The sequence below is a fragment of the Dermochelys coriacea genome, chromosome 3 (assembly GCF_009764565.3).
Source record: "Dermochelys coriacea isolate rDerCor1 chromosome 3, rDerCor1.pri.v4, whole genome shotgun sequence".
Lineage (NCBI taxonomy): Eukaryota > Metazoa > Chordata > Testudines > Dermochelyidae > Dermochelys > Dermochelys coriacea.
The window spans coordinates 58,727,405-58,754,827 of NC_050070.1; the positions used below are offsets into that span (position 1 = coordinate 58,727,405).

The following is a 27,423-nucleotide window of genomic DNA, read 5'->3' on the forward strand; positions in this document are numbered from 1 at the left end:
TAACGCATTCCAGTGTTTCACCACCCTCTTAGTGAAAAAGTTTTTCCTAATATCCAATCTAAACCTCCCCCATTGCAACTTGAGACCATTACTCCTCGTTCTGTCATCTGCTACCATTGAGAACAGTCTAGAGCCATCCTCTTTGAAACCCCCTTTCAGGTAGTTGAAAGCAGCTATCAAATCCCCCCTCATTCTTCTCTTCTGCAGACTAAACAATCCCAGCTCCCTCAGCCTCTCCTCGTAAGTCATGTGCTCTAGACCCCTAATCATTTTTGTTGCCCTTCGCTGTACTCTTTCCAATTTATCCACATCCTTCTTGTAGTGTGGGGCCCAAAACTGGACACAGTACTCCAGATGAGGCCTCACCAGTGTCGAATAGAGGGGAACGATCACGTCCCTCGATCTGCTCGCTATGCCCCTACTTATACATCCCAAAATGCCATTGGCCTTCTTGGCAACAAGGGCACACTGCTGACTCATATCCAGCTTCTCGTCCACTGTCACCCCTAGGTCCTTTTCCGCAGAACTGCTGCCGAGCCATTCGGTCCCTAGTCTGTAGCGGTGCATTGGATTCTTCCATCCTAAGTGCAGGACCCTGCACTTATCCTTACTGAACCTCATTAGATTTCTTTTGGCCCAATCTTCCAATTTGTCTAGGTCCTTCTGTATCCTATCCCTCCCCTCCAGCGTATCTACCACTCCTCCCAGTTTAGTATCATCCGCAAATTTGCTGAGAGTGCAATCCACACCATCCTCCAGATCATTTATGAAGATATTGAACAAAACGGGCCCCAGGACCGACCCCTGGGGCACTCCACTTGACACCGGCTGCCAACTAGACATGGAGCCATTGATCACTACCCGTTGAGCCCGACAATCTAGCCAGCTTTCTACCCACCTTATAGTGCATTCATCCAGCCCATACTTCCTTAACTTGCTGACAAGAATGCTGTGGGAGACCGTGTCAAAAGCTTTGCTAAAGTCAAGAAACAATACATCCACTGCTTTCCCTTCATCCACAGAACCAGTAATCTCATCATAAAAGGCGATTAGATTAGTCAGGCATGACCTTCCCTTGGTGAATCCATGCTGACTGTTCCTGATCACTTTCCTCTCCTCTAAGTGCTTCAGGATTGATTCTTTGAGGACCTGCTCCATGATTTTTCCAGGGACTGAGGTTAGGCTGACCGGCCTGTAGTTCCCAGGATCCTCCTTCTTCCCTTTTTTAAAGATGGGCACTACATTAGCCTTTTTCCAGTCATCCGGGACTTCCCCCGTTCGCCACGAGTTTTCAAAGATAATGGCCAAGGGCTCTGCAATCACAGCCGCCAATTCCTTCAGCACTCTCGGATGCAATTCGTCCGGCCCCATGGACTTGTGCACGTCCAGCTTTTCTAAATAGTCCCTAACCACCTCTATCTCTACAGAGGGCTGGCCATCTCTTCCCCATTTTGTGTTGCCCAGCACAGCAGTCTGGGAGCTGACCTTGTTAGTGAAAACAGAGGCAAAAAAAGCATTGAGTACATTAGCTTTTTCCACATCCTCTGTCACTAGCTTGCCTCCCTCATTCAGTAAGGGGCCCACACTTTCCTTCATATGGGAGCTTGAAGATATTGGTGATTAGCCCTAGAGGAAGAAGAGGGAAGGTATAAATCTACTTGTACATCAGGTGATTCCCTGTCTGTTTGTTTGCATAGCTCATTTGATGAAGGGCACAGTGAATGCTATCCCCCCTGAGGAGGGTAAGGGAGAACAGAGTGTTAAAATAAGAAGTGGGATTAATATTCAGATCAAGGCCATGTGTAGTGACAAGCTTCTGAGATCTTTGGAAAATTGTGATTGTACTTGGTTTGAGTTTGAGCTATCTCACCAGCTGTTGCTTTTCTAGATGAAATTCATGGGGCCAGGTTCTGCTCTAAATCATACCACTGTAAATCTAGAATAACTTTATTGGCTTCAGTAGAGTTACTCTGGATTTTATACCAGTAGAACTGCATGGAAACAGGCCACAATGAGAATAACTGTAGTTGATATAAACTAATGGGAGATATGACCAACCAAGGAATTACTAATGTTATTACTGATAGTGCTTTAAGAAAACCTGAAAACTGATCAGCACTCAATTGCTTATTGAATCATTGCTTTAAGTAACATGACATATATGAGTATTATGAGAATGGCAACCACATGGCCCTGAATGTCCTTTTTCAAGGGCCTTTCTAGGGTCCCTGCAGTTTTGGTGAAAAAAAAAAAAGGTGTTATGTAAAACCTGACTGTCTGGTCAGAGACTGTGGGCAGCTGGACTGATGAGAATGACAGCACGTATGGGAATCAGGGATCAACGCATCTCAGGCCAGTTTCATGTTGCCACTTTCCCCTTCCCACCGCATCAGGTAGGTTGTCCCCAAAAACCAGGAATCTCCCAGTTTCTTAAGGTTATTCCTGGCTTGCAGTAAGGTTGTCAAAAAATCTTTCCGCTGTTTTGTAAACTTGCTTCAGAGCTGCGCCGAGCTCTGCTGAGCTACTATAGAAAGGGAAGAGGCACCTTCACACCCTCTCTTTAATCTGCCAAGCCAGTCCCAGGTGTACCTTCCTGCCCAGGCTCTTCGCCATGAATTTACCCATCCCCATGCCTCATGTCTTGGTTTTTCACTTTGATAATCTGGCCACCCTAACTGTGTTGAAACCATATGTATGGAATATATATAACATTTTCAGTCTGTGTCATACAGTATATAATGATAGTATATACATGAGCATTAAATAAATTTTATAATTCTAGCAACAGCCTTTTTTTTATTGTCTTACAGGCTAGTTTTCTTAATAGTGAAACTAACATAGCAATTCACGGTATATTCAACTCCCCCAGCATGACTTACCTCCAGATAAAAAAACCAAGACAAGATGTAAAGGTAACACATGTTCATATGAAGCTATACTTGCCAATAAAACATTACTGTCAGGTATTCATCATGGACACCTATTTATTCCTATCATCATGTTATTTCTCTAGGTTGGGATTCCTTTTGAGCTGAGTGTTGCAAGCAACAAGCTAATAAAGGAGATCAGTTATCTGGTAACGTACCAATATTACATGTGATATGACTTGAGGTGATTGTTACCAACCCGAGATAAATTCAAATGAGTAAAAAAATGTGGTTAACTATTTGAGAGATTTGATTATTATTGATTTGCTCGGTAAAAACAGTTGATCCAATCCTTACTTTGTATTTGCTCAGTCCTTACTCAGAGGGAGCTCCACTGTCTGCCCCCTTGGAGCTGTATGGGAGAGGCTGCTCTGCCATTCTTTTAAAGGGAGGAGTGTGTTCCCCTCTATGTCAGGCCAGCTCTGTTAGCTGATGAGCCTTAGGAGCAGTGCCAGCTCTCATCAATTAGATTGTGCCCATCTACTGGGCAGGGGTGCATTTCCAACCCTTTCACCCCAAGAATCCACATGGGGTCACAGCACATTCTAACCCCCTGATGATCAAGATGCTTGGTGTTAGATGCATAGATTTCTATTAACAGCAAGCTGACCAAGTGTGACCTTAGCATCTCACATTTGACCTGAAATAGAAAAAATAGATTTGTGCTCTTTTTTATAATGTAAGAGAAGGCTACTTTTTTAAAAAAAATGAACAGTTAGGAAGTCTGGTGGTTCTCCTTGTTTTTTATGTCTTAGGAATAAGAGGAATGTTAAGTATGGTCTTTCCTTGGTTTTGTTGGGATTGGAAGTCTGAAATGTTTATTCGATGAGCTTTCCCAGCACTGAAATGAGGAATGGTGTTGAAACATTAACAAACAGCGCTTTTCCTCCAAATGTTTATAGGGAAACTGTTTGTAGTGTTAAAAGAGATGGTCAAAAAACAGGGGGGAAATGTCACAATTTTTTAAAAATTTCTCCCACTTTTTTGAAAACATTTGAAAATTTTCTACTAGCTCTAGATGTCACAAACAAACAGCCCCCCTCCATGTTTCAATCTGTCTAGTTAAAATTACCTCCCTTCTTAATTAGATTTCAGTTGTTTGATATCTGCAATGTCACAATCCTATTATTTCCCCAGTTGTCCGGAGAGTCTTCTAGAAACAAAGGCTAGTCAAGACGTGAGTTTCTAATGTAAAACAATCCATTTGCCCTCTCCTCCATATTCCCCCTCAAAAGCCAACCAACCTTTTCAGGCCTTCTCCAAAAAAGGGCACAAATAACCTTCCATAGAAAATATGAGCTGTTTTTAAAATTTATTGCAAAACTAGGGACAATTTGTGATTGTAATACAACTAGTATCTTATTATAACTTGGACATTTTATTTTCCCTTTCAGGTGGTAGCTAAAGAACAGATTGTGGCTGTAGGCACAGAAGTTTTGACAACGTTCACTTTAAAGCCAGAAAATTCCTGGGCTCCTGTGGCGTGTATAAGTATCTTTTATATTGATGAGAATGGGGAAGTTGTAAATGATGCCCTGACTCTGCCAATTCAGCCTGTTCTTGAAAACAAGGTAGTAAATCAAAGACTGAGTTTGAGATGACTTTCTTTATGTGTCTTACATACCAAGTAATAGTTCAGAATGGAAGATTTGCTGATAAAAAAATCCTCCTCAATGTAAGCCTGATACAAAGCTCACTGAATTTAGTGGAAAACTCGCACTGACTTCACTGGCAGTTGGTTCAGGCCATAAGTGAAAGACTGTTGGAGGAGACTTTGGGAAGATACTGGTATCATAGTAAACCAGGAGAGAGTTGCTTCAACTATGATTCCCCCAGAACTGGACTAGAGAAAGATTCAGAAGGGCCCTACTCAGAACATAAAAGTGTTGTCCTCTCAGAGGAGCAATACTCCCAGCTCTGATATGAATCTGGAAGGCAGAAAACAGAATGGAAGGAACATGTTTCTGCTGTGTGGAGAGGAACCAAACTGTGGAAAGGCTGCATAGAGGGACTGTTTCCCCCACGCCCCCCATGAAACATGAGTACTGCCAGTTCTCTTTGTGGCGATACAGAAGTGGCATTTGGGACAAGGTTGGCCAGTGGAAATTTTTCTCCTGTTCAATGGAGTCAAAGGCGTTATGGCTAAAAGGGCTAACGTGATCCTTGGATGCATGAACAGGGGAAACTTGAGTAGGAGTAGGGAGGATATTGTACCTCTGTATTTGGCATTGATGCAACCACTGCTAGAATACTGCATCCAGTTCTGTTGTCCAGAATTCAAGAAGGATGTTGTAGAGGGGTCAGAGAAGAGCTATGGGAATGATTAAAAGATTAGAAAACATGCCTCATAGAAGCTCAATATATTTAGCTTATAAAAAGAAGGTTTAGGGGTGACTTAATTACAATCTGTAAACACCTACATGGGGAACAAATATCTGATAATGGGCTCTTCAATGTAGAAGATAAAGGTAGGATACAATCCAATGGCTGGAAATTGAAGCCAGACAAATTCATACCTGAAATAAGGTGTACATTTTTAACAGTGAGGGTAATTAACCATTGGAACAATTTATCAAGAGTTATAATAGTTTATCCAACACTGGCAATTTTAAAATTACGATTGGATGGTTTTCTCAAAGATATGCCTTCAGAATTATTTTGAGGACGTTCTATGCCCTGTGTTATAGATGATCACAATAGTCCCTTCTGGCCTTGGAACCTATGAATATGCTGAACAGTTTTATTTGGAACCGGGACTCAGGTGGAAATTGATCTGGCTCGTGCTTGTAAATTGGTTAGCTATTCTCCATTCTCTTCACAATGCTATCCCATCCTTGGGAGCTGAACATTGTTTGAGGTGTTATAAACAGGTTGTGTGGCAAGGTGGTCAGAAAGCTGCAGTTCATACCCTACATGTGACACATTCCTGCTGTGTTGCATATCTGTTTTCTTAAAAGTTCAATAAATTAAAAATAACAATAAAGAAAGGTAATGTAGCTGAGAGCTAAAACTCAGAAGTTTAAGATCAGAAATAGGAGAAGATATTTGTAACAAGAAAGCATATAGAGCCTTATCCAGCTCCATTGAAGTCAATGGGAGTCTTTCCATTGACTTCAGTGGTGCTGTATTAGGCTTCTAGTGAAGATTACAGTATACTTTATATTACAGAGATAGGTTTGCAAGAACAGGCCCTTTGAGTAAGGACTAGCATGGGTTTGTGGGAACAGGCCAAAATAGAAGTATCTGATTAAAGTGCAATTTAAAGATGAGAAAACCAGGCAATCTTAAATACATAGATAATGGAAAATTGGGAAGATGAATTAATGGGAATTAAATATTAGCCTAATGGTTTCAGCCACTGAAAACTTCAGATTTGGATTCGAAGGTGTCTGAGGGTTAAGGGAGCAGCATGTAAACCCTTAGCGCCTTCCAAGAGTGGGTGGGAATCATGCCTTCCCCAGCCAAACCAGATTCTCAGCCACAACTAATTAAAATAAAAAGCTCATGATTGAAAGCTCTTGGCTGACCCTGAAATATTAATATGTAATTTAAATCAACATCATTTTCTTCTTTTTCTTAGATCAAAATATCTTGGAATAAAGATAAAGTCAATCCATCTGAGAAAGTCTCCCTTAAAATCAGTGTAACTGAACCCAGTTCTGTAATTGGACTTTCAGTTGTTGACAAAAGTACAAAGCTCCTTGGAGAAAGTAGTGACATTACAGAAGACAGTGTAAGTAAAAGAAAAAAGCTTTGTAAACAGTGTATTTCTGAAAAGTATAAAGTTATGGAAATGTAACAGTTTTTATGTATTATTTTATATAGATATAAATAGATAGGTATAGAATGTAACTTTGGGACTGATCTTGCAACCTTTACTTGTGTGAACAATTCTTACTCATTCAAGTAGTCTATCAACATTAGTGAGCTGCTTATGAATATACTATTTGTAAGATGAGCCACTTTATTTGGAATTATACTTGTTCTGTCCTGTAAATTTTCATTCCTTAGATATGCTAGCGGACTAATATTCCAATCAGCATTTCATCTTTTTCCAATATTTTTGAACTTTGTCCATCAAACTGCTCACAGTCAAATCATTTTTCTTTTAGAAACAAATAACATAGTAAAGCTCTTCTTCACACATGTCCACCATTTCCCACAGCTCCCATTGGCCAGGAACGGCGAATCGTGGCCACTGGGAGCTGCAGGGGGCCATGTCTGCGGATGGTCAACGTCTGCAAAATGTCTTACGGCCCGCAATCAGCTTACCCTGATGGGCTGCAGGTCGCCCACCACTGGTGTAAGCCATTATTGCCTCCCCATTTATATGGTAACTCCACTTTTCCAGAGGCAAGAGATCTACTATTTGAGGGATAACTCTGCAAATTAACATCCTGTATAGTACATTTTATTTAAAGAATTGCACTCTGCTTTCACAATTTGCATTCTTTTATTTTTCTTTTCTTAGGTGCTCCATGAACTACATTTGTACAACACAGTACAATATTTTGACTCAGTCAGAAGTCCTCTCAGTGTCTTTCAGGTATCATTTTTAAATCTAGAAGTTGGATTTTTTTCTCTTTAATTGCACATACTCTGCAGAAGGAAAATATATTAAATACTCCTTGTAAAGCTGAAAACTGCAGACAATCCACTGTTTTGATAGTTTCTACTGTGTTCGTCAAGAGAGCATCAAGTTGTTTTGAGGGAGAATTTAATTTTGTTTTACAGAAGTCTAAAAATGAAAGTATTCACAGAATTTTAATAGATAATAGTGAAATTCATCACTATGTGCCCATTTCAAAATGAAAGCATGCAGATGAACTATCAGTCCACTGAAGTCTTTGTACTTAATTCTTTTTTTCTTTAAGCTAAAACGTCATGCCACCCTAACTGATGTCTGATGGTGTGGTAAGGATTCAAAGTCAGAAAATAGCATTTGTTGTGCCATGCATTTGACTTGCTAAAAATTGACTTTCATTTTATTTTAAATTGAGTTTAATTTTAAAAGAAAGAAAGACATTTAAAAGGAATGAAAGAAACAAAAAATAAGATAGTGAGTACTTTACATGTCCTGTACTGAAATATACTGTATGTTTTTTAATCCAGAAATGCAACCTTTGGGTATTGACTGATGCAATCCTTCCAGAAGACAAGAATAACATTCTCTGTAAGTAATAAAAATTGACATAACCAAACCATTGCTATCTGCTAGGTCCAGGAGAGTTAAAGATAAAAGAAACAGGGCCAAATTCTGGTTGGTTACACCAAGAAAAACCCAGAGTCACTCCACAGAAGTCATAGACTTACCTGTATGTAAGATGGTATAATATGGGAGAATTTAGCCTACATGTTTTATCTTTTATTTGAATCACTTTTTTTAACAGCGTGTATTTTGCATATTTGTCAGGATTACATTGTTGTCTGAGGTGACAAAAGATCCATCGGGGCTTGAAGACAAATTCCTGAAATAGATATTTCAAATACAGACCCTTCCTCCACAGATGGAGAGGGTCCCTTTGCAGTGGAACCAATGTGGTTCAGCTGTGCAGCTTGGGTGACTAGATTTGTATGCAATGTACTGGAGGTGAGTTGCACTCTGCATGAACTCATTGCATCGAGCCTGCAGGGCTACTACACAGATCCTTTCACCCTCTGTCTTATATGTGTGGGTACATAAGACCTTCATATGACTGAATAATCTCTGCGGAGCATCTCTGCAGCTACTTTACAATCTAGGGAGAAGAATTCCTCTCATTTACGCTGCACCCAGCCCGGCTAAATCAGATTCTGGGCTCAAGATTAAACCTTAAAAGACTGATCCTGCAAATTCTTACTCACATGAGCAGTCTTAACCGCTGTGACAAGGCCCATTGACTTCATCCCTAATGACTACCCTCATGAATAGGTGTTTGCAGGACTGCACCCTAAGATTCTTGGAGAGTTTGGGGTATAAATATGGGGTAACACTTTCATAAGAACTTAAATCAATTAATGGGACTTAGGCTCCTAATCAACGTAGGTGCTTTTGAACATGGGACTTAGGCTTGTTTGCATTTTTTCCCCATGAACTCTATGGTTTCTGTCCATGCTACTGCTGTCTTGACACGAAGTGGCTGAAAGGGGCCTCGACCTGAGAGGTGCTTTGTGTTTTCAACTCTCATTGAGTTATACAGCAATGGCTCAGCACCCCTACTATAGTTATGTTCATACTATATGGAGTATATGTATACCCCTAAAGAGGCCATCTAGGGTATGTCTACACAGCATTTGGAAGTAAATGGGAGTGAGCCCCCCACCTTGGGTTGATAGACTTGGGCTAGTGAAGCTCACAGTAGTGCTCTAAACAGCACTTTGAGGTTGTGGCTTGGGTGGAGCTTGAGGTCTGAAGCCCACCTTCCTCCCTAGCCTTCAGAGCCTGAGCTCCAGCCAGAGTTGCAACTTCAAAGTCCTGTCTACAGCTACATTTAGAATGTAGCACAAGACCTGCTAGCCCAAGTCTGATGACCTATCTGGGAGGCTTGCTCCTTTTTGCTCCAAAACGCTGTATAGACAGAGACCTGCCAAACTTAAATTTTGTGTGCAGTGCTTTTATGTTTAAGTGAAAATAACAGTGCTATAACACTAAATTCAATTCAGAAATACCATGTGTATGGTTACCAAACTTCTTGTGGGTTTGTAAATAATGATACATGAAACAAGGTGCTAATTTGATTTTGTTTTGCTATGTAGAGTTTTCTGATATGTGACGCTATTTTTTATTTTGTAGATGATGAGATGATACCCTATAGTGCAGATTTTGATGACTATCTAGGTACTGCAGGTGGATTTCCTGCTTTCAGTAGTCCACGTATAAGGAAAAATTTCCCGGAGACTTGGCTTTGGATTGATACCAATACTAGGTAAACACTTAGAGATTTTTACACTTGCTCTGGATTTCTGACACACTTTAATTATTTTCCAGGGGCATGTTGCACTATTACATTTTAAATAGTATTCTGCATTGATCCCTATTACTATTTATGACAGGTTTCAGAGTAGCAGCCGTGTTAGTCTGTATTCGCAAAAAGAAAAGGAGTACTTGTGGCACCTTAGAGACTAACAAATTTATTAGAGCATAAGCTTTCGTGAGCTACAGCTCACTTCATCGGATGCATTTGGTGGAAAAAACAGAGGGGAGATTGATATACACACACAGAGAACATGAAACAATGGGTTTAGCTCTCGAAAGCTTATGTTCTAATAAATTTGTTAGTGTCTAAGGTGCCACAAGTACTCCTTTTCTTTTTGCGAATACAGACTAACACGGCTGCTACTCTGAAACCTGTCATTATGCAAGGCAAGGAATTTAGCCGTATGGAGTGGAAATCTGTCAACTTCATGAAAAAACTCGTACAGATACAGACAGACATCATCTTCCTCTCCAAATGCAAACAGATGGACATCATACCGAAAGGACTGAAGGTAAAAAATCCATTACAATCTACATACCACACAGACTATGCTGACAGCTTTTGCCACACACTCTCAAAGAAACTGCGGAACTACCTGATCAACATCCTCTACAGCAAACAGGGAAAGATTAAGAATTAGCTCTCAAAACTGGATACTCTCATAAAGAACCAACCTTCCACACAAACTTCCTCGTGGCTGGACTTTACAAAAACTAGACAAGCCATTTACAACACACACTTTGCTTCTCTACAAAAGAAAAAGGACACTAAGCTATCTAAACTACTACATGCCACAAGGGGCCACAACAGTGGTTCCCGTAACCCACCCAGCAATATTGTTAATCTATCCAACTATACTCTTAGGACAGATTCTTCTGCTGGGCTATCTCGGGGCCTCTCCTTTTGCCCCTCCAGCCCCATGAACATGATACAGTTCTGTGGTGACCTAGAATCCTATTTTCGATGTCTCTGACTCAAGGAATATTTCCAGCACACCTCTGACCAACATATTAACCCACAGAGACCTTCCTACCAACACTACAAAAAGAAGGATTCTGGGTGGACTTCTCCTGAAGGTCGAAACAGCAGCCTGGACTTCTACATAGAGTTCTTCCGCCAACGTGCACGAGCTGAAATTGTGGAAAAGCAGCATCGCTTGCTCCATAGCCTGAGCCATGCAGAACACAATGCCATCCACAGCCTCAGAAACAACTCTGACATCATAATCAAAAAGGCTGACAAAGGAGGTGCTGTCGTCATCATGACTAGGTCGGAATATGAACAAGAGTCTTCTAGGCAGCTCTGTAATACCACTTTCTACAAGCCATTACCCTCTGATCCCACTGAGAGTTACCAAAAGAAACTACAGCATTTGCTCAAGAAACTTCCTGAAAAAGCACAAGAACAAATCCTCACAGACACACCCCTAGAACCCCGACCTGGGGTATTCTATCTGCTACCCAAGATCCATAAACCTGGAAATCCTGGACGCCCCATCATCTCAGGCATTGGCACCCTGACAGCAGGATTGTCTTGCTATGTAGACTCCCTCCTCAGGCCCTACGTTACCAGCACTCCCAGCTATCTTCGAGTCACCACTGACTTACTGAGGAAACTACAGTCCATTGGTGATCTTCCTAAAAACACCATCCTAGCCACTATGGATGTGAAAGCCCTCTACATCAACATTCCACACAAAGATGGACTACAAACCATCAGGAACAGTATCCCCGATAATGTCACGGCTAACCTGGTGGCTGAACTTTGTGACTTTGTCCTCACCCATAACTATTTCACATTTGGGGACAATGTATACCTTCAAATCAGCAGCACTGAGATGGGTACCCGCATGGCCCCACGGTATGCCAACATTTTTATGGCTGACTTAGAACAACGCTTCCTCAGCTCTCGTCCCCTAATGCCCCTACTCTACTTGCATTACATTGATGACATCTTCATCATCTGGACCCATGGAAAAGAAGCCCTTGAGGAATTCCACCATGATTTCAACAATTTCCATTCCACCATCAACCTCAGCCTGGACCAGTCCACGCAAGAGATCCACTTCCTGGACACTACGGTGCTAATAAACGATGGTCACATAAACACCACCCTATATCGGAAACCTACTGACCGCCATTCCTACCTACATGCCTCTAGCTTTCATCCAGATCATACCACACGATCCATTGTCTACAGCCAAGCTCTATGATATAACCGCATTTGCTCCACCCCCTCAGACAGAGACAAACACCTACAAGATCTCTATCATGCATTCCTACAACTACAATACCCACCTGCTGAAGTGAAGAAACAGATTGACAGAACCAGAAGAGTACCCAGAAGTCACCTACTACAGGACAGGCCCAACAAAGAAAATAACAGAACGCCACTAGCCATCACCTTCAGCCCCCAACTAACACCTCTCCAACGCATCATCAAGGATCTACAACCTATCCTAAAGGACGACCCATCACTCTCACAGATCTTGGGAGACAGGCCAGTCCTTGCTTACAGACAGCCCCCCAATCTGAAGCAAATACTCACCAGCAACCACACACCACACACCAGAACCACTAACCCAGGAACCTATCCTTGCAACAAAGCCCGTTGCCAACTGTGTCCACATATCTATTCAGGGGACACCATCATATGGCCTAATCACATCAGCCACACTATCAGAGGCTCGTTCACCTGCGCATCTACCAATGTGATATATGCCATCATGTGCCAGCAATGCCCCTCTGCCATGTACATTGGTCAAACTGGACAGTCTCTACGTAAAAGAATGAATGGACACAAATCAGACGTCAAGAATTATAACATTCAAAAACCAGTTGGAGAACACTTCAGTCTCTCTGGTCACTCGATTACAGACCTAAGAGTGGCTATCCTTCAACAAAAAAGCTTCAAAAACAGTCTCCAATGAGAGACTGCTGAATTGGAATTAATTTGCAAACTGGATACAATTAACTTAGGCTTGAATAGAGACTGGGAATGGATGAGTCATTACACAAAGTAAAACTATTTCCCCATGTTATTTCTCCCCCCCACCCCATCCCCCACTGTTCCTCAGATATTCTTGTTAACTGCTGGAAATAGCCTACCTTGCTTGTCACCATGAAAGGTTTTCCTCCTTTCCCCCCCCTGCTGCTGGTAATGGCTTATCTTAAGTGATCACTCTCTTTACAGTGTGTATGATAAACCCATTGTTTCATGTTCTCTGTGTGTGTATATCAGTCTCCCCTCTGTTTTTTCCACCAAATGCATCCGATGAAGTGAGCTGTAGCTCACGAAAGCTTATGCTCTAATAAATTTGTTAGTCTCTAAGGTGCCACAAGTACTCCTTTTCTTATTACTATTTATATTACAGTACCACCTAGAGGCAGTAACTAAGATTGGAGGTCCACTGTGCTAGGCATTGTACAAATACATTTTAAGAGACAATCTTTGCTTGAAGAGCTTACAATGTAAATGAACAACACAGAGAAAGGGTGGGGAAAGGGAAGTAGTATTATGTCCCTTATACAGATGGGTAAATGAGGCAAAGGGAGATTAGATGATTTACCTCTGGTGACTCTGTATTTTAAAAAATCCTATTGAGGTTGCAAGAACAAACCATCCCGATGTGTAGAAAGAATAGTAAATATGGCAGGCGACTAACTTGGCTTAACGGTGAAATCCTTGCTGATCTTAAACACAAAAAAGAAGCTTACAAGAAGTGGAAGATTGGACAAATGACCAGGGAGGAGTATAAAAATATTGCTCAGGCATGCAGGAGTTAAATCAGGAAGGCCATATCACACTTAGAGTTGCAGCTAGCTAGGGATGTTAAGAGTAACAAGAAGGGTTTCTACAGGTATGTTAGCAACAAGAAGAAGGTCAGGGAAAGTGTGGGTCCCTTACTGAATGAGGGAGGCAACCTAGTGACAGAGGATGTGAAAAAAGCTAATGTACTCATTGCTTTTTTTGCCTCTGTCTATACCAACAAGGTCAGCTCCCAGACTACTGCACTGGGTAGCACAGTATGGGGAGGAGGTGATCAGCCCTCTGTGGAGAAAGAAGTGGTTCAGGACTATTTAGAAAAGTTGGACGAGCACAAGTCCATGGGGCCAGATGCACTGCATCTGAGGTTGCTAAAGGAGTTGGCGGATGTGATTGCAGAGCCATTGGCCATTATCTTTGAAAATTCATGGCGATTGGGGGAGGTCCCGGATGACTGGAAAAAGGCTAATGTAGTGCCCATCTTTAAAAAAGGGAAGAAGGAGGATCCTGGGAACTACAGGCCAGTCACCTCAATCCCTGGAAAAATCATGGAGCAGGTCCTCAAGGAATCAATTTTGAAGCACTTAGAGGAGAGGACAGTAATCAAGAACAGTCAGCATGGATTCACCAAGGGCAAGGGCAAGTTAGTCATGCCTAACTAACCTAATTGCCGTCTATGACGAGATAACTGGCTCTGTGAATGAGGGGAAAGCAGTGTTATTCCTTGACTTTAGCAAAGCTTTTGACACTGTCTCCCACAGTATTCTTGCCAGCAAGTTAAAGAAGTATGGGCTCGATGAATGGACTATAAGGTGGATAGAATGCTGGCTAGGTCATCGGGCTCAATGGGTAGTGATCAATGGCTCGATGTCTAGTTGGCAGCCGGTATCAAGCTGAGTGCCCCAAGGGTCAGTCCTGGGGCTGGTTTTGTTCAATATCTTCATTAATGATCTGAAGAATGGCGTGAATTGCATCTTCAGGAAGTTTGCAGATGACACTAAACTGGGAGGAGTGGTAGATACGCTGGAGAGTAGGAATAGGATACAGAGGGATCTAGACAAATTAGAAGATTGGGCCAAAAATAATCTGATGAGGTTCAACAAGGACAAGTGCAGAGTCCTGCACTTAGGACGGAAGAATCCCATGCACTGCTACAGACTAGGGACCCAATGGCTACGCAGCAGTTCTACAGAAAAGGACCTAGGGGTTACAGTGGACAAGAAGCTGGATATAAGTAACAGTGTGCCCTTGTTGCCAAGAAGGCTAATGGCATTTTGGGCTGTATAAGTAGGGGCATTGCCAGCAGATCGAGTAATATGATCATTCCCCTCTATTCAACATTGTTGAGGCCTCATCTGGAGTATAGTTTTGGACCCCACACTACAAGAAGGATGTGGAAAAATTGGAAAGCGTCCAATGGAGGGTAACAAAAATGATTAGGGGGCTGGAGCACATGACTTATGAGGAGAGGCTGAGGGAACTGGGATTGTTTAGTCTGCAAAAGAGAAGAGTGAGGGGGGATTTGATAGCTGCTTTCAACTACCTGAAAGGGGGTTCCAAAGAGGGTGGATCTAGACTGTTCTCAGTGGTAGCAGATGACAGAACAAGGAGTAATGGTCTCAAGTTGCAGTGGGGGAGGATAAGGTTGGATATTAGGAAAAACTGAAGCACTGGAATGGGTTACCAAGGGAGCTAGTGGAATCTCCTTCCTTAGATATTTTTAAGGTCAGGCTTGACAAAGCCCTGGCTGGGATGATTTAGTTGGGTCCTGCTTTGAGCGGGGGTTGGACTAGATGACCTCCTGAGGTCCCTTCCAACCCTGATATTCTACATTTCTATGATTCTATGACACTAAAATCTGTGGTAGATGCAGAAATTAAATCCTACTTTACTGAGCCCTAGTCCAGTGTCTTAACCACGAGACAATCTAAAATTGCTAAATTGGTGACACAGTCTGACCCGTATTGTGCTTCAATACATGACAGTCATTTAACTAAGCATTAGTATGAGGAGCTTTAGGAAAACAGCTGACATCTGGAGGGTATTTCTTTAGAATATAGAGGGATTTATTGTCTTAAAGTGATTATTTTTTAATTCACCATTTAATTATTACTTTGGGGCCTAACAAAAACATTTTTACAGAAAGTTTGGAGAAGAAAAAAAGGTAAACAATAATCTTTCCAGTTAAGAATTCAGACTACATTTATGATCTGTCTTAAACATTTTATTAACTGAGCATTAAATTAATGCTTTTGAAATTTGGATGTGTTTTTCTCGTTAGATCCAGCAGAGACACAACAATGGAAGTTACAGTACCTGATACCATCACTTCTTGGGTAGCCAGTGCTTTTGTAATATCTGAAAACCTTGGACTTGGAATTACGACTGCTCCTGTTGAGGTAACATAGTACAATATAGTTCCAGTTTATGTTAGTGGTAACACCCCAGTTTATTATTTTCAGTTTTATATTGTAACAAGAACAGTAGCAACCTGATTATTTTAATAAGGAAAACAAGACTCATTTAAATACAATCAAATTTTAAGCAGAACTGCACACTGAAATCAGTGGAGAGGTCTCTTTTAAAATCTATGGTACCATATCCCTTCTTCTCCTGTACACATAAATAACTTTAATACTGCAGAATTATATACAGTGATTCTGTGCCTTTGGGCGTCTGTCTTTTTTGGAATATAAGTGCATCTGCTTGTTGCCTCCTTTCATTTCTTTATATCACAGCTTTAGTTTAAAAATGTTGTATTTTCAAAAATGTACCCAATATAGATAAATCTTAAAAATACAAACCCCAAATTACAGCACTTGCAGAAAGCAATACATAAAGAAGAAAAAATAGATTATTAGATGAGCCCATTATTTTGCTTTCTAATATATTCTTCCCCATTGGCATAAAGATAGTGCCATGTAGAGACAAGTTTTTAAATCATCCATTGCTTAAGCATCCAAAACAGTTGAAAGTCATTATTTAACAGGATCCCAAATGATGGGAAAGGTCAAAGCTTTCAAACCTGGATGTCTGAAATTAGACTTTTAAATCATTCTAGGCACCTAAGATATGAAAATGCCAAGAACCCAGCTACTCCCATGTGAACAGGGCTAGAGGATATGTCTACATTGCAGTAAAACACCTGTGGCTGGTCTGAGCCAAGACTCCAACCTTAGCCTGACCATCTACACTGCAATTTAATAGCCCTGCAACATGAGTCCGGGAGCCCAAGTCAGCTGACAGGTGTTTTATTGCAGTGTAAACATACCCAGAGAGTCCTCGGAAGAAGGCATTTGCTATTGTACTAATAGTTGCTTTGGCTCATGCTTCAATCCTATCATATTACTAGGGCTTCTGTTTTTCAGGATTTGTTCATTTCATTTTTGAGGCTTATTTTTAGCAGTTTTTGAGTTCTATATAGATGTCTAAAAACGGGTTTTTTGGGGCTCTCTCTTTGTGTTGTACTGAGTAATCTTTTTGTAATGTTCCCTAGTGTGCTGTAGTGTCACACTGTTTCAAACAGCACTATGTTAAAGCTCACTAGAAAATCTTTAGTGTGCATCAGCATGATCCACACAGACCAATTAATGTGCAACACATTAGTGTGTTTTAGAAATCATGCCTCTGTAGTCCACATTACTGCCCTACATAGACAAGCCGTTAACTACAAGTAACTGTTTCTGGTGTTTGTCTGGTGATTTTTGGATAAACACTATTTTCATTTTTTAATTGGATGTTTTATTGGTGTTTATTGGTTAAAACCAAAAATCAGAAACCCTGCATATTACCTAATGCTAATTGTCCAATATAAGTAAACTTGTTCTCTAGTCCAGGTTTACCAATGGGAAAGTCTAATTAGAACAGATCTGAATCTAAACTGTCTGTAGCCAATTTAATAGCTAATATATGACCACCAGGGTTCACTGTTGTATAATGATTTTGTTTTCCAGTTAGAAGCTTTTCAACACTTTTTCATTTCCTTGAACCTTCCTTACTCGGTTACCAGAGGAGAGCAATTTATTTTGGAAGTAAACATCTTCAATTATTTGAAAGAAGCAATTGAGGTAAATACAGCCAAACTCTTTTTTGTTAGTATTTTTTCCTTACCATTTTGCTACGCTCTGAAGTTTGTCAGCTCTTCTAGAGGAACCCTTTAATATATGAACTATATGCTACAGGAATCAGGAAAATCTAGTTTCCTACATGTAAATCATTGCACCCAAATTAGTCAGATGGACTATTTGTCTTTGGCTTCCTCTGAATGGGATTGGTCAGAAATAGGATACTGGGTTTGATGGTTGGATCTGGTATGACATATAGTGTTTTCTTGAGCCCTTCCATTTGGTGAATGGCAGTCCCTGTGAAGTTCTGAGTATCTTCAGCTCCCATCGACTTCCAGTTCTTTTTTTTTCTTCTTTTCCTCTTGTCCATTTTCTTGCTCTGATTCTTGGATGTTGCCCAGACACTGTAAGACTTATACATACTATAGTGATCATATCTCCTTGAGATCCTTACTGTTTCTTCAGTGATAAATGATACAACTAAGACATATTTTTAAATACACACAGAAAATGACATTTTATAAAAGGGAGTTCCTAAGATTAACACCCTTTTTCCAGTTAAAAATATTAATTGCAATCTTTTTATAGGTTATGGTGACTCTTGACCTCAGTGACACATTTGAAATTCTTATTACATCCAATGAAATAAATGCTACAGGAAACCAGCAATCTGTGTTGGTACCAAGTGAAGATGCAAAGACTGTTAATTTCCCAATCAAACCAAAACAGATGGGAGAGATTCCTATTAAAGTGGCAGCAATATCACCCACTGCTTCTGATGCCATCCTCCAGAAAGTATTAGTGAAGGTAAATATTCAAAGGCGTAGGTCATGTCAAGCATTCAGAGATGGTATCCCCTTAAACAGGAGAATGTTGTGAAAAGGCAGACCAATGGAATATTTATTTATCTGCGTTTTGACTTGAAACTTTCAGAATGGGTGAATGTTAGCAGAAAGTTTATCTTTTAAAGAACTCCTTCCTTAACGTGCTTTAGACTGCCTTTTAAGAAATATAAACAAAAATATAGCTAAATTTGACATAGTTGACTTTATTTCAACAGAGCTTTAACGTGACAAATTCTGTATTCTGGGAGGGGGAGAAAGTTAGCCAAAAAGTTATTCATAAATAAAATAAAGGAACTAAAATTCTCATCCAAATTCTGTGTGTTTTACACCAGTGTGACTATTTAAGTGAGGTATAGGTGCCCAATCCTATATCACTTGCTCAAACAAGTTATTTTCACTCGCAAGAGTAGTCCCTTTAAATTCAGTGAAATTTAGTAAGGGTTCAGGCTTGGGCTCTAAGGGTGAAATTTACCCCTATATAGAGGACAAACACATCATCCTCTAAACAGACTTGTGCTGGCACGGTCTAAGGATATGTCTACATCGCAGCTGGGAGCCAGCCAGGCAGCCAAGATAGACAGACTTGTGCTAGCTCAAGCAGACTAGCATGCTAAAAATAGCAGTCTGGATGTTCCAGTATGGGAAGTGGCTGGAACTAGCCACTTGAGTCTGGGCCTGCCTGATCCCCTGGGTCTAAGCTCAGGTCTCTAGCCCGTGACACCAGTCATGCTGCAACATGCACATTGCCATTTTTAGTGCAGCAGCTTGAGCAGAGGTAGCGCGAGTCTGTTTGGGAGTCATGCTTGCAGCTGCAGTGTAGACGTACCTGAAGGTACTTATATGGCCCCCATTACTGTCGTGTCTGAGCACCCTGCAATCCTTAATGTATTTATCTTCACAACACCCTGAGAGGTAGGGAAATACTATTATCCCCATTTTACAGGTGGGGAACTGAGGCACAGAGAGACTAGACAACTTGCCCAAGGTCACACAGGAAGTCTGTAGTGGAGTAAGGACTTGAACCTGTTTCTGTGGCCATCTCCCTAACTATTGGACCATCCTTCCTCCCACCACTTTGCCCTCTCCACAGGGGTGAATTTCTCCCCCCGAGAACAAAATTTTGTTCTTTGAGCATTACAGTTTTGCATGTTGTGTGAAAGAACACACCTTTGTCTTAGAATGCTCTGCTTCATGGTTCTGATCCAAAACCCATTGAAGTTAATGGAAAGATTCTTACTGACTGGAGTGGACTTTGTATCAGGCCCTGTATATTATTGTTTGTTATTAACAATTCATCTTGATAAGCCATTACTACAGATGAAAGTGCCTGCTGTTTTAAAGAAACACACACATGTGCATCAGCTCAGATGAGTCAATACTCCTTGCTGTGTTAGCAAATAAGAGAAATAATTTGTTAGCAGCAGTTTAGATCTTGTGGTCTGACAAACACTTTTATACTAGCACAAAGAGAAATTTAAAGACAGCACGTAAAGTGTTGGAGATTAAAGTGATCCTTTTTGTTTATTTTGATAGGCTGAGGGGCTGGAACAGTATTATTCACAGACACGTCTTTTAGATTTGACTGGGTCTAACCCACCAACTGTATCAGAAACTTTGGATTTCACCTTCCCTCCTGATGTAGTAAGTGGCAGTGAAAGAGTGCAAGTCACTGTTATTGGTAAGGATTATTTTATCCTATTTACACCTTCATTTATTTTTTAGCAACCTCTTACTCTTTTCCACACTGTAAATATAAAACTGTCTGCTGGGTTTGTGTTGGATTTACATTCAACTCACATAGCTTCCAAGATGTGGTACAGCGTAACACTGTGTCATTACAACTGCTTTTGAGAAGCTCGTCTACCCAATTCCCCTACCGAACTATCTGACGGGTTCTCCATATAGCAGAGTTCTTTCTTGGGCCCAGGTCTGCTCTCCTGCCTCACATGGTTAATCTCACTGAAATCAGTGGGGAGGTTAGTGTGAGTAAAGTGAACAAGATTTGGTCCTAGGTGGTTGCTGATTTGTGGTTTTAATGACACTGTGTTTATACTCATATTGGCTTAATTGTAATGTTAGATTGTTGGGATGGATACTGCCCTGATTAACTCCCAAAATCCTCTCCCATCATTCATTGGGCTAAGAATGAGATTTCTTTGGAGACTGTTTAAGACAGAGGAATTTGAATCTTACTTGGATATTTATGATAGTGTTTTCATCATGTAGGGGGCTCTTTCATATGGTTAGAGATTCAGTCTTTAATAAGGAAGCTCTAGGCCAGTATAATTCTGGGACAGAAATTGCAAATGTGTACAATTAATGAAACATGGCCCAGGGTGGGAGGTTCTATTTTGTTTTTGAAAACAGTGACTGCTGAGCAATTTGAAATCTTAGAATAAGTCCCTGGGCAGATAGGTGAGTAGGCAGTGGGCAGATGAGATGGCTAAAGGGGACATGAAAAATGTAACATATCACATGCTTCCACAGTATATCCTCTATGTGGTATGCATACATTTATATGCACTGACCTTTAATTTTATCTTTCAGGTGATATTCTTGGGCCTTCTATCAATGGCTTGGAATCACTGATTAAGATGCCTTATGGCTGTGGTGAACAGAACATGATAAATTTTGCTCCTAATATTTATGTTTTGGAATACCTGACTAACACAAGGCAATTGAAGGAAGATATTAAACTGAAGGCTACATCATTTATGAGAGAAGGTCTGTTTAGATTTAAAAAAAAAATCATACAGAAAATACTTTTCAGAGTAGCAGCCGTGTTAGTCTGTATTCGCAAAAAGAAAAGGAGTACTTGTGGCACCTTAGAGACTAACAAATTTATTAGAGCATAAGCTTTCGTGAGCTACAGCTCACTTCATCGGATGCATTTGGTGGAAAAAACAGAGGAGAGATTTATATACACACACACAGAGAACATGAAACAATGGGTTTATCATACACACTGTAAGGAGAGTGATCACTTAAGATAAGCCATCACCCACAGCAGGGGGGGGAAAAGAGGAAAACCTTCCATGGTGACAAGCAGGTAGGCTAACTCCATACTTCAACAAAAAAGCTTCAAAAACAGACTCCAACGAGAGACTGCTGAATTGGAATTAATTTGCAAACTGGATACAATTAACTTAGGCTTGAATAGAGACTGGGAATGGATGAGTCATTACACAAAGTAAAACTATTTCCCCATGGTATTTCTCCCCCCCCACCCCACCCCCCACTGTTCCTCTGATATTCTTGTTAACTGCTGGATTAGCCTACCTGCTTGTCACCATGGAAGGTTTTCCTCCTTTCCCCCCCCTGCTGTGGGTGATGGCTTATCTTAAGTGATCACTCTCCTTACAGTGTGTATGATAAACCCATTGTTTCATGTTCTCTGTGTGTGTGTATATAAATCTCTCCTCTGTTTTTTCCACCAAATGCATCCGATGAAGTGAGCTGTAGCTCACGAAAGCTTATGCTCTAATAAATTTGTTAGTCTCTAAGGTGCCACAAGTACTCCTTTTCTTTTTTAGAAAATACTTTATTTGTGGCCCTGCATTGGGAATTTGATTCACCATTCTTTTGATGATGTGTGAGCTAGATGAGAAGCCCACTTATTTGTAGCTGTGTTGGTTCTCCAGGGCTGACAATACTAAAAAGTCAGACAATTTGTCCCTAAAGTAAGATCTGCTAAGTATGAAGATGCCATTTGTATATAGTAACTATCCAGGGTAAAATTGCTCTGTAAAAGGTGATCCATATCATCATTCTTGGAACTGGTTATCTCTTGCCAGTAAAACAGCACAATCTGAATATTTCTGACTGCTCCTTGCATTATAAAGGGTTGCAAGTTAGTTAGAAAATACAATGGACCAGATTAATCCCCGAGAGAACTCCTTTGACTAAAGTAGATACCAGGTCTAAATTTGACCTAGCTTCCTACACTGATCTCACACTAGAGGGAGAAATAGCCCTGCGAATATTAATATTCTCAATGGTGTAGTTTCCAGGAGTTCTTCTTGGCCTGATTACTAGACTTTGGTCACCCCAGAGCTACACAGCAGAGTTTGTCAGAAGTTTTCTTTCCTGCAGAAAGTTTAGAAGACAGTCTTTTGTTTGTTTTTTGTTTTCAGCAACATTTTTCATGGACATTTTTTTTGGTTTTTTTTTGTTTTTTTTTTAAATCGAAAACTGAAAAATTTTAGCTGAAAACCAATCATTTTAATTTGGAAATGCTGCTGCAGTGAAAGTTATACTCTGGGTGCCTCATGCCTCCATTCTGCTCTAAGGATCAGGCTACAGCTCCTAGGATGCACCACAGTATCCTCTCTTGTTTAGCCATTGTAACACATGGGAGATGTAGTCTGCCTGGGGAACCTGGCTATAGAGGATAATGGGAACATTATCCCATTATCCCACTACAGCTCCCATAAGGCATTGTGATGGCATTTCTAAATGTAATTTTTTTTTTTTGGTTTTGGCCAAAATTCTGTGGTTTTCCAGTGTTCAGTTTTTCGATGAAAAGTTGAAAGTTTTCCATGGAAAGTATACTTTTCACAATAAATTTTGTTTTCTTAAAAACCCAATTTTCTGTCAAACAAAAGTTACACTGAAAATTTTCAACCAGCTCTACTACATAGTTTGGTTGCAGGGGAAGGGGGGGAAAGAGAGACAGCTGTTATTTTAACAGTTATTCTCAAGTTTGTAAGCAATTTCCTGAAGTGCTCTAAAAAAACTCCAAAAAAAAAAGGCACTCTTATAGTGGAATAAGAGTGTCCACAGGAGGGGTTAAGAGAAAAGGAGGCACTGTTATACCCATTTTACAGATGGGATAATGGAGGTTAAATGATTTCCTGAAGGTCATACAGTAAGTCAGTGGGCAGGCTGTGATCCAAAACACAGCAGTAATGTTTAAGTAATCTGTAAGATTGTAGAACACCACTGGAGAACACTGCAGTATTCCATAACTGTAGTTTTCTTTTCTGGTTATTAAAATTGTGCTGTTTGTATTATAGTTTTCTAACTATATCATACTTGACTAGCTCATCAAGCATGTATTCAAGCTGATAGTCGGATCCCAACAAAACTGCTATATGTATCCAGACCTCTGTATACAATATACATTGTCACAGTGCCATTGAAAGAACTGTGCCAGTCCACTGTATTCTTTGCAAAACCCTGGAAGATATTTGCAGCAGTGACAATAATATTTTTCCATTAATTCAACATATTTTTATTAATCTTACTTTAATAATAGATATTATTATTGATATGGCTATACAGACAGTCAGGATGGGGTTTTTCATAGTGTTCTTAGCATGTGAAATCTAGACAAAAGGTTTCAGAGACATTAAAGAGTCAGTGGAGAAGCAAAACAGTTCAACTAAAAGACTCATTTCATTTTAAAAAAATCTATGTAAATTGATTTTGCACTGCAGTTAAAAATATGAAGAAAAGGATGTTGTATTGCTATTAGTTGTCGTGATGGGACACTAAACTCAGTAAGTGGTTGATATCAAACTATACCTGAGGTTTTTTTAAAGATACATATTATCAACAAAAAGACATACATATGTCAAACACCAGGAAATATCTCGGAAAACCTAGGGATATCTTTTAAGCAGAGCCTTCCTCTAAAGCAGCAGTTCTCATCCAAGGTCCTGGGGCCTCCGGGGGCGGGGGGACAGCAAGCAGATTTCAGGAGGTCCGCCAAGCAGAACTGCATTAGACTCAGTGGGTCCCAGGGCAGAAAGCCTAACCTCCCCGCTCTGGGCTGAAGCCTGAGGCTCTGAGCCCCGCTACCTGGGGCTGAAGCCACAGCCTGAGTACCTTAGCTTTGCAGAGCCCCCGGGCTTGGGGCCCCAAGCAATTGCCCTGCTTGCTACGCTCTAACGCTGGTCGTGGCTTTTATATGCAGAAAAACAGTTGTTATGGCTCAGGTGGGCCATAGAGATTTTATAGCATATTGCGGGGGCCTCGGAAAGGGAAAGATTGAGAATCTCTGTTCTAATGCACTTCTCTTCATGGCTGGCTGGTCACCGCTGAACCATGTCATTGGAGGGCCACCCTTGCAGGGGAACTTTTTCCAGCAAGCTTTTCTGACAGCTAGCTGGTCCTTTAAATTTGGCAGAGATGAGTAGCTGCAACTCTAACGTAGCTATTTGGCAGCTGTAACTACTTTTTGCTGCATCTTCTGCCTTTCTAGCTGGTACGTATTTTCCTTTCTGCTTTCCCTTTTTCCTATTATTCAGAAGATGGTACATCTCACTATGCCTTGAATTCATTCTTATGCTTAGGTACTGCAGCGGTGGAGTTATGTGAAAATGTACAGTTGTGTACTGATCTGACGTCCCTTGGTTACAGGAGGGTTAAAGATGGAGTGGGAGCTATGCACCTCAATTTCCATAAACAGATCCTTAATGTGATTGCAACCTAGTTTTTGGGTTTTTTTTAATTCTCTCACTCATATTTACTCCTGCACATTTGGCAGAAATATTTTGAAACATGAGATTTAAAATCTCCATAAATATACTCTGCTGGAGCAATCTTACTTCTCTTTCTCCACTGTCTGAAAGCTCCTTTACCATAGCCCCCCAGAAAGAAATTCCAGTTTGGATCTACTCAGGAGTAATTTATACAATACCTCTCTTTGCTTTGGTCTCTTCAGGCTACCAAAGAGAGCTTCTCTACCAAAGGGATGATGGCTCTTTCAGTGCCTTTGGAAACAGTGACTCCTCTGGAAGCACATGGTAAGTAATTTTGCCAGAAAAAGAAAATATTCAGTTTGGAATTTTGTCAAATATTTGCATAATTCATTGGGAATAAAACGTTTGTGAAACCGGTAAAAATGCCCAGATATGGCTGCAGTCTGGTTTTCTGTATATCTTTAGGCCAACTTGTAAGATTCTCTAAGACACAAGGTGGGTGAGGTAATATCTTTTACTGGTGAAAGAGACAAGATTTTGAGCTTACACAGAATTTACTGTCATTTTAGCTTAGATGATCTAAGGCCATTATTAGGACAGAGGTTTTTAGCTTCACAAAAGATGCGTAGTGAGTCACTTTCACCATGGGATTTGTTGAATGAAATGCTTGCAGGTGATTCTTCTATCCCAGAGAATAACTCACTAGAACAGAAAACATTTTATAATGGAACCAATGAAGTACACTGCACATTTGGCAGCTAGACACAACACAAAGGGTGAAATTTTGTACTGTGAAACCCACAGTCTCCTCGGCCTTTAAGCCACCATTGCGTCCTCTCAATTCTGCTTTGGGGTCAGAGAAACTCCCAGCATAATTTAGGGAGCTATTTTAAATTATGGCAGACCTGGCTGGGCTGACACTGAGGAGTTCTTTGGTAATCACAACTATTCAGAATGGCTGTAATGCTGGGTGCCATAGTGCCACCCTCTTCCAATCCCAATACGTGCCATACTCCAGGGCCGTGGTTCTCAACCTATTTATCGTTGCGGGCTGCCAGGTGGGGTGGCCAGGCAGCTGGGAACCCATACCCTGCTGCATGGCCTGGTGGCCTTTAGCACACATCTGAGCTGCAGCTGTGTCCTAATTGGGATACATACGGCCTGCAGCCCGCGTGTTGAGAATCGCTGCTCCAGGGCTTGTGAGGGGCACTGCAGCCTGTTGCTGTCCTTCACTGTCCCTTTGCTTGGGGGAGTGTGTGCGTGTGTGGGGGAGGGTCACCCCAGCAGGATGAAGTGCTTTTAGGATGCCTGTTTGCTCCTGTAGCAGTATATGAGGACTGGAGCAGGAGAGAGAATCCCTCCCAAAGTCTTGTGGTGTTAAAGATAATTTCATGCTATTACAGAAAATAGGGATAGCTCTGAGCATTGCTCTGTCCATGCTCAGCAAATAAATGATAGCTGTACTGTTGAGCCACTCATCAGCCCTGAAGCTGTTCAAATACATTTAGGATTATTTATCATCAAAGTTCTGAACATCTTTTAAATCTTTCTTTACTGAAGGCCCATTGGATGAATTTTATGAATTCTCTCCGAGGGTGAAATTAGAGGGCCAGCACAAGGGTTATGCCCCACTCTGAACAGGTCCCCCTGTCAGCTCGTGGAGACCCCAGCTGGTAAGCCCTCTGGGCAAACCGAACAGCACACACAGTTCACCAGGGTACCTTCACCAAGTGTCTTTATTATTGTCTTCTGCCTTGTGTTTCAGGTCTCACCAACATAGCAGCAGTTCCAGCTCCCTGGCTCAGCCTTTTATACTACTTGTCTTCTCCCAGCTATCCAGCCAGTGAACTAATTATCACATTTGCTCATCAGGCTCTCCATAGGTGCAAGTGATTTCTTCTCCACCTTCCAAACCTGCTCCTACTCTGAGTGGTTGTTATAAGTGATCCAGGTGCTAGCTTCCAAAAGTTCTCTTTATAGCTGCTAATGGCACCATGTCACACACCTCCCCCTTTATTTCTCCTAGCTTAGCTAGGGCTCCTTTTCCAGTTTTCTCCCTGACATGTTTCATCTTCCTTATGGTGGTGATTGCCTCTGCCTCATTGCCTCTGGAGTTCTCTTAGACTGATTTTCTGTGAGCCAGCTGCGAGGATTCTCCATTCTCTATCCACAGAATGAGAACTCCTTTGTGGGGGTGTACCCCACAATTCCATTTCATCCCACAGGTCATCGCAACAGGGATGAACCCACAGACTTTGGCCCTGGATCTGTCCCATCCTTTGTAGAGCATTCTCAGTCATCCTCCCCCACCAGCACCCCACTTTCTGATGGCCTCTCCTCCCCCTTAGGTGTTAAACTCTCAGGGGTCTTCCCTTTCTCTGGGGTACATTGGGTTCACCTCCCACTCTTTCTTTGGGTTTCCTTGTACAGGTGACCTCTGC

General features: G+C 41.1%; 1 protein-coding gene across 1 annotated transcript in view; it reads left to right on the forward strand.

Annotated features, from left to right (window-relative positions):
* The window catches only part of CD109 (CD109 molecule), a 139,868-nt gene that overhangs the window by 74,621 nt on the left and 37,824 nt on the right, over positions 1-27,423 (forward strand). Inside the window, exons 12-24 of the mRNA XM_038397201.2 lie at positions 2,811-2,912; positions 3,014-3,076; positions 4,322-4,498; positions 6,508-6,660; positions 7,399-7,473; positions 8,040-8,100; positions 9,700-9,832; positions 15,930-16,047; positions 17,602-17,715; positions 18,301-18,519; positions 20,091-20,235; positions 21,105-21,281; positions 25,225-25,306. Coding sequence (XP_038253129.1) covers positions 2,811-2,912; positions 3,014-3,076; positions 4,322-4,498; positions 6,508-6,660; positions 7,399-7,473; positions 8,040-8,100; positions 9,700-9,832; positions 15,930-16,047; positions 17,602-17,715; positions 18,301-18,519; positions 20,091-20,235; positions 21,105-21,281; positions 25,225-25,306 — 1,619 coding nt within the window. The remainder of the gene's footprint in view (positions 1-2,810; positions 2,913-3,013; positions 3,077-4,321; positions 4,499-6,507; positions 6,661-7,398; positions 7,474-8,039; positions 8,101-9,699; positions 9,833-15,929; positions 16,048-17,601; positions 17,716-18,300; positions 18,520-20,090; positions 20,236-21,104; positions 21,282-25,224; positions 25,307-27,423) is intronic.